General features: G+C 48.6%; 2 protein-coding genes across 2 annotated transcripts in view; both read right to left on the bottom strand.

Moving 5' to 3' along the window:
• LOC147673643 (protein S100-A16-like) overlaps nt 1–13,063 on the bottom strand; it is a 126,582-nt gene that overhangs the window by 102,440 nt on the left and 11,079 nt on the right. The window lies entirely within an intron of this gene.
• Nucleotides 8,255–13,063, bottom strand: part of LOC147673642 (uncharacterized) — a 91,995-nt gene continuing 87,186 nt past the window's right edge. Inside the window, exon 5 of the mRNA XM_086947579.1 lies at nt 8,255–8,728. Coding sequence (XP_086803705.1) covers nt 8,597–8,728 — 132 coding nt within the window. The 3' untranslated portion in view covers nt 8,255–8,596. The remainder of the gene's footprint in view (nt 8,729–13,063) is intronic.

Below are 13,063 nucleotides of genomic sequence, written 5' to 3'. Positions count from 1 at the left end.
ATGTTTCGCTTATCGCCGTTGCATTCCAGCACATTTCCCCCGCTTCATTTCCACCATTTACCTTTGTACCCTGACCATTATGATTTAGTTTTGCCTGCTTCACGTTCTGATTTTCTCTTCGTTCTGCCCATCGTTCACGTTGCCGTATTATTTTTGGGGGCATCTTGCCTTGTATCACGTTCTCATCATAATAATTTATTAGCCAACCTTTGTACATTACACGCGCCCTCCTGATATAGTATTTGCTTCACTCTACACCTAAAACTGCTTTTTCGACATAGCCTTTTCGGCCGTATCATTCATTCCCACCAACAGATGTTTCTCTACTCTTTTCTTTCTCTGATTTCTTCCACCCCTCTGTTTTAAGCGTGCTGCCCGCATTTCGTAAGTTACTAAAGTCTCTTCTGTACTTTACTCATCCGTCCGTTGTAGTTCCAATCACTGTGCACCGACTGAACGTTTCTCTTCCCTGCCCCCCTTATATTGCACGTAACTTTATCCGTGTTGCTGCAAGCTCTTTTTTTCTTTACATTACTGAACTGCAATCTACAGCCTCCTTCCGCCCCCGTCTTCCTTTGGTGTTAGCTACACTGATTCTGCGTACTCGTGCTGCCTGTCACCATCTACAACTGTTTACAACCATGCATCTTGTACATTCATACATTTTTTTTCTTTATACATCATTCGGGGTCACCACCACATCACTCTGGGATACCACCACATCACTCAGGAACAACCCCACATCACTCAGGGGCACCACCACATCACTCGGGGACACCAGCACTCATCACTCGGGGACACCACCACATCACTCAGGGGCACCACCACATCACTCAGGGGCACCACCACATCACTCAGGGACACCACCACATCACTCAGGGGCACCACTCCGGGGCACCACTACATCACTCGGGGACACCACCACATCACTCGGGGACACCACCACATCAGTCGGGGACACCTCCACATCACTCAGGGGCACCACCACATCACTCAGGGACACCACCACATCCCTCAGGGGCACCACCACATCACTCTGGGACACCACCACATCACTCGGGACACCACCACATCACTCGGGAACACCACCACATCACTCTGGAACACCACCACATCGCTCAGGGACACCACCACATCACTCAGGGGCACCACCACATCACTCAGGGACACCACCACATCACTCGGGGACACCAGCACATCACTCGGGGACACCACCACATCACTCGGAGACACCTCCACATCACTCGGGGACACCACCACATCACTGGGGGACACCACCACATCACTCGGGGACACCACCACATCACTCAGGGCCACCACCACATCACTCAGGGGCACGACTCGGGGGTACCACCACATCACTCAGGGACACCACCACATCACTCAGGGGCACCACCACATCACTCAGGGTCACCACCACATCACTCAGGGGCACCACCACATCACTCTGGGACACCACCACATCACTCGGGGACACCACCGCATCACTCGGGAACACCACTGCATCACTCGGGGACACCACCGCATTACTCAGGGACACCACCACATCACTCGGGGACACTACCACATCAGTCGGGAACACCATCACATCAGTCGGGGACACCTCCACATCACTCGGGGACACCACCACATCACTCGGGGACACCACCACATCACTCGGGGACACCACCACATCACTCTGGGACACCACCACATCACTCTAATACACCACCACATCACTCTAATACACCACCACATCACTCAGCCCAACCACATCATCACTCAGCCCAACCACATCATCACTCAGCACCACAACAGCACTGTCCTTGCTTGCTACCAACAAGCATTGCCATAGTCAATAGGACTTGCATTAAGAAAGTGTAAGCTATTGGCTTTGTGAATAACGATGCTATTAATTTATATATTTTCAAAGCCAACACATATTAAAAACATGTGTCATTTACAATACCAATAGCTCACACTTTCCTAATGCGAGACCTATTGCATTGCAAATGCTTGTTATTTAACACTGTTAAGTCTCCTCGGTTACTTTTAAAATATTTAGGAGTAGTTTATGCAGGATAAAAAATCTTAATGTTTTTTTCATCATGATTTTTGTTGCTTTATGTTTAAAATGTGGGAAAATGGCACATTTGAATATATGATGATACATCGCATGCCAACACATCGCATGCCATTGTAACACAGTTATAACAACGCGTTACCATTACAACGCATACTTTTAATACGCATAAGCCTTTACCACACATGCCATTACAACGCAAAAGAATGCGTGGTAAAGGCATAAACGTGGTAAAAGTGGTTAAGGTAAGTAATGGTATATATATGTGTGTGTGCGTGTGTTTAATACCCCCTAAAATCCCAAAATTACCCTTAGTACCCAAAAACCCATACCCACCCTGAACCCTAAAATTACCCTTAGCACCCCAAAACCCATACCCACCTCAAACCCTAAAATTACCCTTGCCTCCCCAAAACCCAAACCAACCCTGAACCCTAAAATTACCCCTACACCCCAAACCCATACCCACCCTGAACTGGGCCGGACTGGTACTTTCGGGCACCTGGCAATCCTCCGGTAGGCTGGATGGGGTGGGGGCCAGTTTTCCAACAGGGGGCCGGTTTTGTGGCTGCCGGGACGCGGGCCGATTTTCAGTCCGACCGTGGTGAGTGACGTGAGTCACTTCAAGTCCCTGTCTGACTAACTGTCTGAGTCTGACAGTCTATGTGTAGTCAGACTCAGACAGTCACAGTGCTGGTGTGGACAGCCTGCAGCTGCAGGGAAAACAGCACAGATTTACCTGTGCCGCAGTGCGGTATGCAACCCAACTTTTCAGGAGGAGGAGGAGTAGGTGCCTGTGCGCAATGCGCTCTGTCTCCTCCTCCGCCGCATCTGCGCGCCTCTCTAGGGTGCTACTGCTGTCATTCCCGCATGCGCATTGGGCCTCGCATAATTTAAAGTGCTGCTGGTTTTCCGTCTCGGACAGTGCAGCAAAGCCTGCTAACCAAACCTCAGTGCCACTGCTCTGACCCTTAAAAGTGTATGTTTGGTTTATATTCAATTGGCTCAGATTAACTACCTTTTAAATCCCTAGTATATGGTTACAGGGGGTACCCAGGGCCTGTAGAATGAGTTACTTACCTTCGGTAATGATGTATCTGGTAGAGACATAGTCTAGCTGCAGATTCCTTAACTTAGAATGTCCCCAGGCGTCAGACTGGATCCAGAAACTCTTTCCACAGCAGCACCTCTGCGCGCCGTGGGGCCGCGCCACCCGGCTCCGCCACCGACGTCGTCCATGGTCATGTCATCAGTGGAGCCATATATGCCCCTCCCGGCGCACTGACATCAGTTTTCGTCGGAAAAAGTTTTTTGCGTCAGAACACGGAGCCATCACCAAAAAACTGTGAGAATATGGGAACAGTGTGCAAAAATTATGAAAAAATAAAAGAAACTGACAGGTGAGAGAGAGCAGTGCTCTGAAAAGTCACCCCGCAAGAGCGCATGCTCAATTATCGTTAAAGGAAGACAAGGATGTGGAAAAAAGCCTGGCAGAGGGTAGAAAGTCAGTATCCAGAAAGTAAAACCGCAAAGGAGAACAAGTCCGAAAGATTAAGGAAAGTTCACCAGAAGATGTCACCAGAAAGAGACGTCACAACTCAAATCAAAAAACCCTAAATGCACAGAGCTAATAGATCTGGAGGAAAGCCGCAGGGGAGGCAAAGACCACAAGGCAATGTAGAAATGGAGAACGGGATGATGGGAGAAGCGTGGATAGGCTTCACACCCTACAAACCAGGTCGAGGGCTGGAAAGAACACATGAGCCATTAACCTATCGCCTAATCTAGAGAATGGGCAGGACGGAGCAGAGAAACAGAACGCAGCAGTCTGAGTTGAAGTGAGAGAATATCACCCTGAAAAAAGGGCAAGCCAACCCAAGGGAGGCGAGTATAGAAAGCCCCAACCTGAAAAGGTCCTCACATAACGGGGAGGATGGGTGGGCATTAAGGAATCTGCGGCTAGACTATGTCTCTACCAGATACATCGTTACCGAAGGTAAGTAACTCGTTCATCTGATAGACGTCTAGTTGCAGATTGCTTAAATTGGAATAGATACCAAAGCCATACCCATAGAGGAGGCGGGTCTGCAACTGAACCCCACCAAGTTCCTGAAAGAGCTTAGTCATCCTTAAGGTGACTTAACTGCACCGTTAACCTTGGCGACGAACCACATTTAGGACAGTAATGTTAGCGCAGTTAACCACCAGACCATGAGGCTCTAATGAGAGCGGAAAGACATGGGTTGCAAAGGAACTAGAAGCCGTCAAGAACAACGCGTAAAACCACTTTGTGTATACCGGGTTGAGAGAAGGAAGCACAGAGTCAGGAGGCCCGTGACAAAAAGAGAGTTCATAACTTCCAAAATGATGATGAACCAGCCCAGGGTGTGAAGGATCCACAGGATCCGAGGGGGCAACAGAAAGCAAAAGCAATTACCGGTCGACCAAGCAAAACAGTGGTAAAAAGCACTGTGGAACCTGTACCTGTAAAGGCACGTGGGGCAGCAGTGGCAATAGGCTGACCCTTACCCAGTAAGTGCCAGCATGGAGAAGAAACCATATACTAGATAAGCTGGAGTAAAAAGGAAGGTTATGACTTCGCAAGAAGTGGAGCTGAACCGAGGGTTTGAGAGAACCACCGGATGCAGCGTGCCAATTGCAGCAAAGCCTCGAGAGACGGCAACTGGTATGACAGAGACATGAAACATCGGCCCGATATGTACAACAGCGAAAAAGAACCCTGTTGAAACAGGTACCAGAAGACACAAGTGACAGCAGTGACAGAAAGCCAATCCCTGGCCACAAGATGCCAGTAGTACGAAAGCACAAGACACGCCAGGCCTAGGTGGTGTTGTCACAATATGTGAAGGGCTGATGACAAGCAGTCGAGCAACTACAAACAAAAGCGAAGACCGGACACTGGAACCATACGCATTAAGCAAAGACTACCTGTCGGGTAGCATAGCAGCTCAGAGGCACACAACAGCAAGAAGGCAACAGCCCAAAAAGGGCACCAGCACGCCGGACACCACAAGAGCTGGTGGTAAAAGTAGACCGGGTCAGGAACCACGGACACCGCATAAATGAAGGAACCTTCACAAATCAGTTGGGTAAGAACACATAGCAGATACAAAGCAGGAGGAAAAACGTTGAGACAATGAAAACGTGACCGAACAAGAGTTTAGAGTATGCTGAACATGCAGAAACTTGGTAGGACAATGTCCAGAGCATTAAGTAACCCATGCCCCTTGCCTGAGAGGAACAACAGTCCCCTGCAAGACAGAGTAGGAGAAAGAACTAGTCACTACAGTGGAAAAAGTGAGGACAAATGTAAAGGTCCAGGACCCCAAGGAGCGAGTATCCTGGGAAAACATGCCCCTTTGAGAGTGCAAAGTATGAACCCAAGCAAAAGCGTGGAAACACTTGTAGAGAAACAGCAGGGAATAAGGACACTGCTGTAGGATAAGTGGCCAGAAAGAGGCCATGACCACGCATAGCAGAGAACATTAGCTAATCCACTATCTTGGAGGACAAACCCAGAAGGGGCTGTACGTTCAAGTGGCACCAATAAGAACAATAAGAAGCAAGCCGCACTGCGATAAATAGGGTGTCATTCGGGAAAGAACTGCAATAACAAGGTGTCTCACCAGGCGTGTGAAATAGACACCACACAGCACAGAACATATGCCAGGTTCCAATGCACTACAGACAGACCAGCCCAATGTGCAAAAGAGCAAGTTATACAAGGAACTCTGTAGGAAGAGACAAGTGACTTCCAGCGGGACGTCTGCTTTGAGACTCCATAGGAGCGCACCAAGGCTAAGGCAGAACCTAATGCCATCAACAACCCCACATAGGGTGAGGCTAATTCCCAGTAGGGTCTAAGCACACAGTCAGAGCACTGAAAAGAAGAAAATCAGCCAAACGGCTGTGCCGGACGAACATAGAGATGGCTAACCAGCCATGAACAGTAACCAGGCACTTAAACCAACCTGTGCATTAGGTTGGGTGTCGGAAAATAAGGCAGAGAATATGGCAACAAGATTTATTGCAGCCCTGACAAAAGACAGGAGACCGCCGAATCCGCATGGCGGTCAAAAAGATTCACTACATTGAACGAAAGATCTCTGAAGGTATCCCGAAATTGATCTGGGAAGCGACTGTCGCGCAGCCAAGCATGGCAGCATAAAGCCACAGCGCGAGAAAGTACCCATCCCATAGAGTCAGTTGCATCCTGGCATGACCTAAGGGAGAATTGTGCCATGCTTCTGCCATGCAGCAGTAGACAAAGTAATTCCGTCCGTGGACCTTCTGGTATAGAAGGGAGAAGGTGAGCAACCGAATCCCAAAGAGAGGGAAGATGGCAAGTGACATGGTTACCTGGGACTGAACATATTCATGAAGCATGGTAGAACAGCAACAGTGATATATGGAGATGCTATCAAATCAGCATTCAGGAAAACAAGAGGATGAAAACAGGCAAAGGAAGAAGTTACCTAGAAAAACCAGAACCTACAGAAATGCTGCCAGTGCAGTGCAGAAAGAAGCAGAATGAAGGGCACAAGCTAAGCAGGACTAACGAAACAGCTGAAAACCGAAAATGACAGAGACAAACAGCAGGTGATTCAGCTGCTCAGAGACTGCAACCTTTGATGGATGTCATCACATCTAATAGAACGAGGACTGCAGGTGACAGGCAGGATTTAACACAAGCCCACGTAGAATGGAGCTGTTTCTGACTCGCATCTACTGCTCTTAACCTAGCCCACATAAGTTCGATAAGGTTACAGTCTCCGCCTCACAAGCACCAGAAAAGCATGCTGGTCGCAGAATACTGCAGAGAAACAGGGTCAAACCCTGAACCGAGCACAAGGTGCAGTCTACAGTTATAGCAGCAAATAATGCAGTTTTAAGAGTTTTGCCATGTCATTTAATAACAGCATGCTATATTTAATTAGCCATAATAGCACGCTGCTGATGGCAAAAACAGTTCTTACAAGCAACAAACAGAGGTTCTTGGCTTGAGCCGTAGCCAACGGCCTAGACAAGGGAGATGCCCTATGACAACTGCTATTACCTGAGCCAGTAGTGCTTTAAAACTATTAAAACATTACACCCACGGGTGGTTAGGCTAGAATGTTCTAAGTTAAAAGAGAGAAACAGAAAGATGAACATTGGAACAGAAGTAGATAAACAAAATAGAATCCACTGGGGATAAGGAGTGTGGTCCCTACTATCGTTGGGAGCACACAGTGTTGTTTTAATACCCCTCACACACCAAAAGGACCCTTGGTGTCATTCTACCATCATTGGGGTCTTTGCATCCCTCTACGGAATGCGGCGTGCTGCGACCAAACGTTTGAGCGGGATCACTTTTATGGTGTAAACTATGTGTGGTGGTGAGTGGGGTAAAGAACGTGAGTGGTGGAGTGGTGAAAGTGATGTTAAAAATTACCTGGCTGGTGGGGTTAAAAAACTTTTTTAATCAAGCCTCCGGCTGGTAATATTAAAAACGTGCTTGGCGAGGTAGTTACTGTATTTCTTTTGTCACTTCACTGAGTTTCACTCCACCCAGGCCTAAACAGGAGTTCTGTACCAGCCATCATTGGCCCATACCACTCGTTGGTCTTCAAGGGGTCTGTCTACTGTTTAATGTTCTTTGGACTGTACATTCAATAGCCTACTTCTGAATATCACGATAAATCAGCATTTGGGGGCAAATGATATTTGTATATTGTAAAATCAGCAATCAGGTGCAAATGGAGCTCTGACCAAGGGTTTTGGCCACACAAATCCCTCCAGTAATTACCTGGTGGCTTAGGCTCCACCAAAAGAGTGTACAAAGCGGAATGCTTTGCAACTTTACAGGTCGGAGAAATTGGTACCAGGCATTATTTCCCTTCACAGCTCAATCTGAATCTGGCACAAACACTGTCTGGGCAAATCCCACAACCATGTGGTAAAGGAACTTACCCAGGGTGGTTTTGTCCCCGTTTATACCAAGCCCTTCAGAACAAGGTTCTTAGAATTATCTAGGTTTTATGCTGGGAAGACCTCAGGGACCTAGAATGCCTTCCCAAGCATACTTTGTTCACTTTCTAGAAACATTGGGCCAGTAAATTATTGTTCTGACAATGATAAGCAAGGATGGTAGGTCTAAAAGAAAAATATGGAAAAAATGAAAAACGCATATACAATTTAAGAAACCGCTTTATTGACGGTTACCATATTCGTAAAAAGCAAATCCTCCATATTATTTTTTAGATGGTCCTTCCTGAGAACCATACTTTACTGTATTGGAATATAGAGATTTTCTTAAAAGCAAGAACTTTTAGAGGGGTCACAAAATGAGGGAAAGTCACGGACTATACTCCTGCCCCCAGGAACAGCTCATCCTTGAAACCTCATGGGCCCACGGAGGACTAGTCCATCAGTCTTTCCTCCTTAATGTCCCTTGTCTACAAAAGCTCTGTCAGCATCTTTTCCACTCGCTTGTCTGCCTTCCTCCAGATCTTGTGCTGTAGCCTGGTTCCATCAATGCTTTTTCTTTACTTCTTTATTTAGATCATTGGCAAACCTTTTGATTATCTTCCAGTATTCAGAGAATTCAATTTCCTGGCTCTCAGAGTCAAGGTCCTTCAGCACCTGGCTAGGATCTGAATACTCCTGTATATAAACAGAAAGAGCAGGTGATAGGAAATTGGAAAACATTAACAAAAGGCAGAGAAAGTAAATAGTAGGGTAACGGACTGAGGGATGAGTAAAACCTCAAGTTAATGGTGGTGGAAGAGGAAAGGGAGAGACCAGAAGGGCACCACAAATGAAAGAAATGTTAGCCTATTCATTGATTCAGTAGGTTTACTGAAAACATTTTATAATAATTTATGGTCAATTTGATTAAATTGTCAATTATTTATTTACAGCCACTTAACATTAACAATTCCAATGTTGATGCTAGTCTGTGAGAATTGTAAAACTTCAAACCAGGAAACAGCAAGGAAATAAGTTACTTACCTCTAACTGTATTTCTCCAGTATTGGAATCTTTCATAGATTCGAAATGCTTGAATCAATTCCCTAGTCGACGTGGGAGTCTCCCATCTCGACGACGGGAAATGGTTCAAGCATGTGAATCTATGAAATTTCCAATACTGGAGTAACTGCTTTGTTTACCAATATATCGGAGTAGTGCTTGGCAAGTGACTAGCCCTTACTCCTCCCAAAAAAGTAATTACTTCAACAAGCCTTTCACCGTAACACGGCGGGCAGGGGAGGTGGCGGGCAGGGGAGGGGGCGGAGAGGGGAGAGGTGCGACACGGCAGGCAGGCAGGGGAGGAGAGTAGAAGGAGGAGGGGGGAGGAGCTGTATGTGTGAGTGCTCCCGAACAGGACAGGAGGCTTGTAGGAGTCTGAGGGAGCATGTAGACAGCACAGGGCCGAAAGGAGACGTGCATGTATGTGTTTTTAAGAGCAGTAAGTGTCAAATGAAACAAGCAGCATGTGCATGCCGGTAGGGGCAGGTAAGGAGAAAAGGGCAGAGGGTTTGCGTCTGGTGTGCGCGCGCACATGAAGGGGTAGGTGCAGGCAGGCAGGCCTGTGAGTGTGAGGTGCAACATTTATTACCACCACTACCTTCTTGTGTTTTTTTATCTTTGACGTAAGCCCTGCCATTTTCATCCTGCTACTAACAACTGGGCGTATAGCACCAAAGCATATGATTTGCTAGCAAAGATGTGGTTCATTGTCCTTGGAAAAATGTAAATGTGCTCTCATCCTAAATTCAAGGCCAGATAGCTGGATACATGCAGTTCTTAACCAACATCCAAAGGTCGCTACCTCTAAATTGGGATGCCACGGATTCTGACACTTAAATATGCTTGGGAAACATATATGTAAAATGCAGATTCCGTCATCCAAAAATATGAAGTTATTTACTCCAGACACACCTCCTTGTTAAACATCGAAAATACCCATAGCTATTTGCCATCATGCCCTAGGACAGTGAGTGTGGCCGGACAGTGGCAGGACAGCAGGGTGCAGCTGCCTGAGAGGAAGCTACCGAAAGGCCGAGATCGGAGGCTCCGCAAATGCGGTTACGGCCTGAAAGGTGAACAGCAGGATGATGTAGGCGATCACAGAGGGGGGTCTGCATGGTGAAAGCAGCGGAAGAGACAATCGAGGCTCTTGCAGAGAAACGGGCCTGGAGCAGAGCTTCTCGAATACTGGAAAGACAGAGAGACGTGCGGGGGCCTGACCCTGTGACAGTGTGGAAGTGAACCGCGGGGGCCCAGAAACCCGAGTCAGACCCCCTGGATTCCTGAAAAAGTAGAGACACTGCAGGCAGCCGCAGAAACCACCAAGAACCCGCGGATCAAAGCCCGGACAGTGCGTGCGGAGGCCCAAACAGGCTGGCAGTGAAGGGAGGGACGCTGGCAGATACAACCAGCAACGAGCAGAGGAAAAAAAGGAAAAGGCGATCTGACCCAGCGAACGGGGAAGTATGTACAAATGGCGTGAGGCCTGAACCAGTGAGGAGTGTAGCGGTCCCGTAGACGGAAACAGCAAGGTTGTGACAGGACTGGGGCGTTCTCCCTCTGCAGCCTTACCCTTGGACATCTAAAGCAGACACCACGGGGTGAATGGAGTAAGGAGCCGCTGCCCTCACTGAGACAGGCCGGCCCTGGGAGCTATAAGCGCCTCCCTCCCCCACAGCAGAAGCTGACCAGTACAATCTCGGAGGACAGAACCGGGTGAGCACGAGACAGGGTAAGACTGTCCTGTTCAGTGAGACACTGAGGGGCCAAAAGAAGGTGGAAGGGTTGGACGAGCACAATCAGGAGGGAAAAACAGAGGGCGAAGGGGGCGAGGCTTGGGACCCTAGAGCCACCACAAGATGGTGTGCAGGAGAAGTAGTAGCACATAATTGGACGCCTCCTGGCGGACATGGCGCAGGCACATTGATGAGCCCACAACAGACATAGATGGTGGAAGACGGGGTGGCCGGCCTGTGTTCCACTGGACTACCACTCGGAAGAGCACAGGGGATGCGACCACAGCGGAAGGAAGAGAGGGGAGGGGGAGGAGAAATGCGACACGGCGGGAGGGGGCGGAGCGGGTAAACAAAGACGGACGTGCACGCGCACGCGCTTTTAAGGTCAATGCGCATGCGCATAAGCTCAATGCGCATGCGCATTGACCTTAAAAGTCACGGGCACTGCAAGGAATCGCCACGATTCCTTGCAGTGTAGATAAAGAGTGGATAAGTCGCAATACTCTCGCTTGCTCGATGCGCATGCGCATCGACAGGCGAGACCTAAAAACCGGGATACTGGCAGAGAATGCAGAGCACAATCTATTACATTTGTACCCATTTACTAGAATGTAAGCCTTTCTCTGTCCTAAACTAAGGCTCATGTGCCGCTTCAGACCTTTCTCAGACGCTTCACTTTAATGGAACAAATTCTTGCATGTAGTGAGATGGGCCACTTAATCAGTTCTCACCAGTAGGTACAAGAAACTTCTGGCAGCATAGAATACAGGTGCAGTCTAAGAGTGCTGAAAGGAGCTACAGCATAAGTTCAAACCTTCAAATGAAGGTTTAAAGGATTCAGATGGCCTGCTCTTCAAATTACCATAATACTTCAGTTTTTTCTATACATGTTTTTTTTTTATAGATACCAAGACACAGGCAAATCAGCCCGCACATACTCAAAGGATACTGGGTTAACTGCCTGCTATTGCACCTGACTGAAATTTTGACATTCGCTCATTTCCCCAAATATAGGCAATACCCCTGCGTGCCGGTAGGTGGTATTGGTCGGCTCCATGTGATGGCGTCGTCAGAGGTGTTGTGACATCCGCATCACCTATATAGGCACCACCTTGCTTGCAGCCCGGTGCTCGGTACTGCGTTGTTCTCCCCGGAGGTCTTGTTTACGGTCCTGGTCGGGAGGAAGGTTCGGGTACTGCTCGGGAAGTCCTATGTGTTTATCTTCCCACTCGAAGTTGTTGAGTCGGTCAAGTAAAAAGCACAAAAAAACAGCTCGCTTCGACTTCTGCCCATCCGTCAACAGAGGCGACAGAGGAGTCATGGTGCATTCCTGCCCTTGGGTCGACTCTGCGCTTTCTAGCCTTCCCAGGCACCGAAGCGGCCCCCGGCCAGCTTAAGAAATTTTATGATGCCATGTGCCTCATATTTGGATGGCCTGACCCTACTGGCATGCCTTCGGGACCCGGAGGCTCCCAAGGGACCTCATCGGGTTCAGCATTGGCAGCTCCACCCTACTGGCATGCCTTCGGGACCCGGAGGCTCCCAAGGGACCTCATCGGGTTTAGCATTAGCAGCTCCAGCCTGGTGCCGATGACCCCCCATGAATCCAGTGATGGATCCGGACTGATGCCGGTTGTACCACTGCGATCTTCCCTGGCGCCAGTCCCAGTGCTGAGAATCCCGGCGCCCACCAGCGGCGTCAGCCCCATTCTCATCCCTGACGACCCATAACCAGATCGGCTTCGGACAGAACTCCTAGGACACAACTCTTAGGTTCTTGGTCATTTCCTCAGCCCTATTCTGAAGGGCTAGGAATGGAGGAAGATTGGGAGGAATCGCTGTACTCTTTACAAGACCAGCCTTGTCAGGAAATGGACTGCAAAGGGCAGCAGAGGTCTTAGGCCTTTAGCTCCCTTCCGTTGGAGTCAAGACGAATATCTTGACAGAGTTCTGCAGCCTGGTGTCTCCTCCTCAGAATCCCAGCTGCCTTTCAACAAGGCCTTAACCAATGTCCTACTGAGCACCTGGTCTAAGCCCAGCTCAGGTGCTCCAGTGAATAGGACAAATGCCAAAAGTAAATCGCCCTCCACCGGGTGAGCCAAATTTACTCACCAACCACCCTACCCGGATGAGCTTGGTGGACCAAGCCTCTACCTCCCAAGTCACATTCCCTTCTGCACCCCCGGATAGGGCACCCAAGAGGCTGGATAGTTGGGGCAAGAAAATGTTTTCT

This window comes from Lissotriton vulgaris, chromosome 12, assembly GCF_964263255.1.
Source record: "Lissotriton vulgaris chromosome 12, aLisVul1.2, whole genome shotgun sequence".
NCBI lineage: Eukaryota > Metazoa > Chordata > Amphibia > Caudata > Salamandridae > Lissotriton > Lissotriton vulgaris.
The sequence above is the reverse complement of the archived record's forward strand: the minus strand, read 5'-3'. Positions and strand labels throughout refer to the sequence as shown.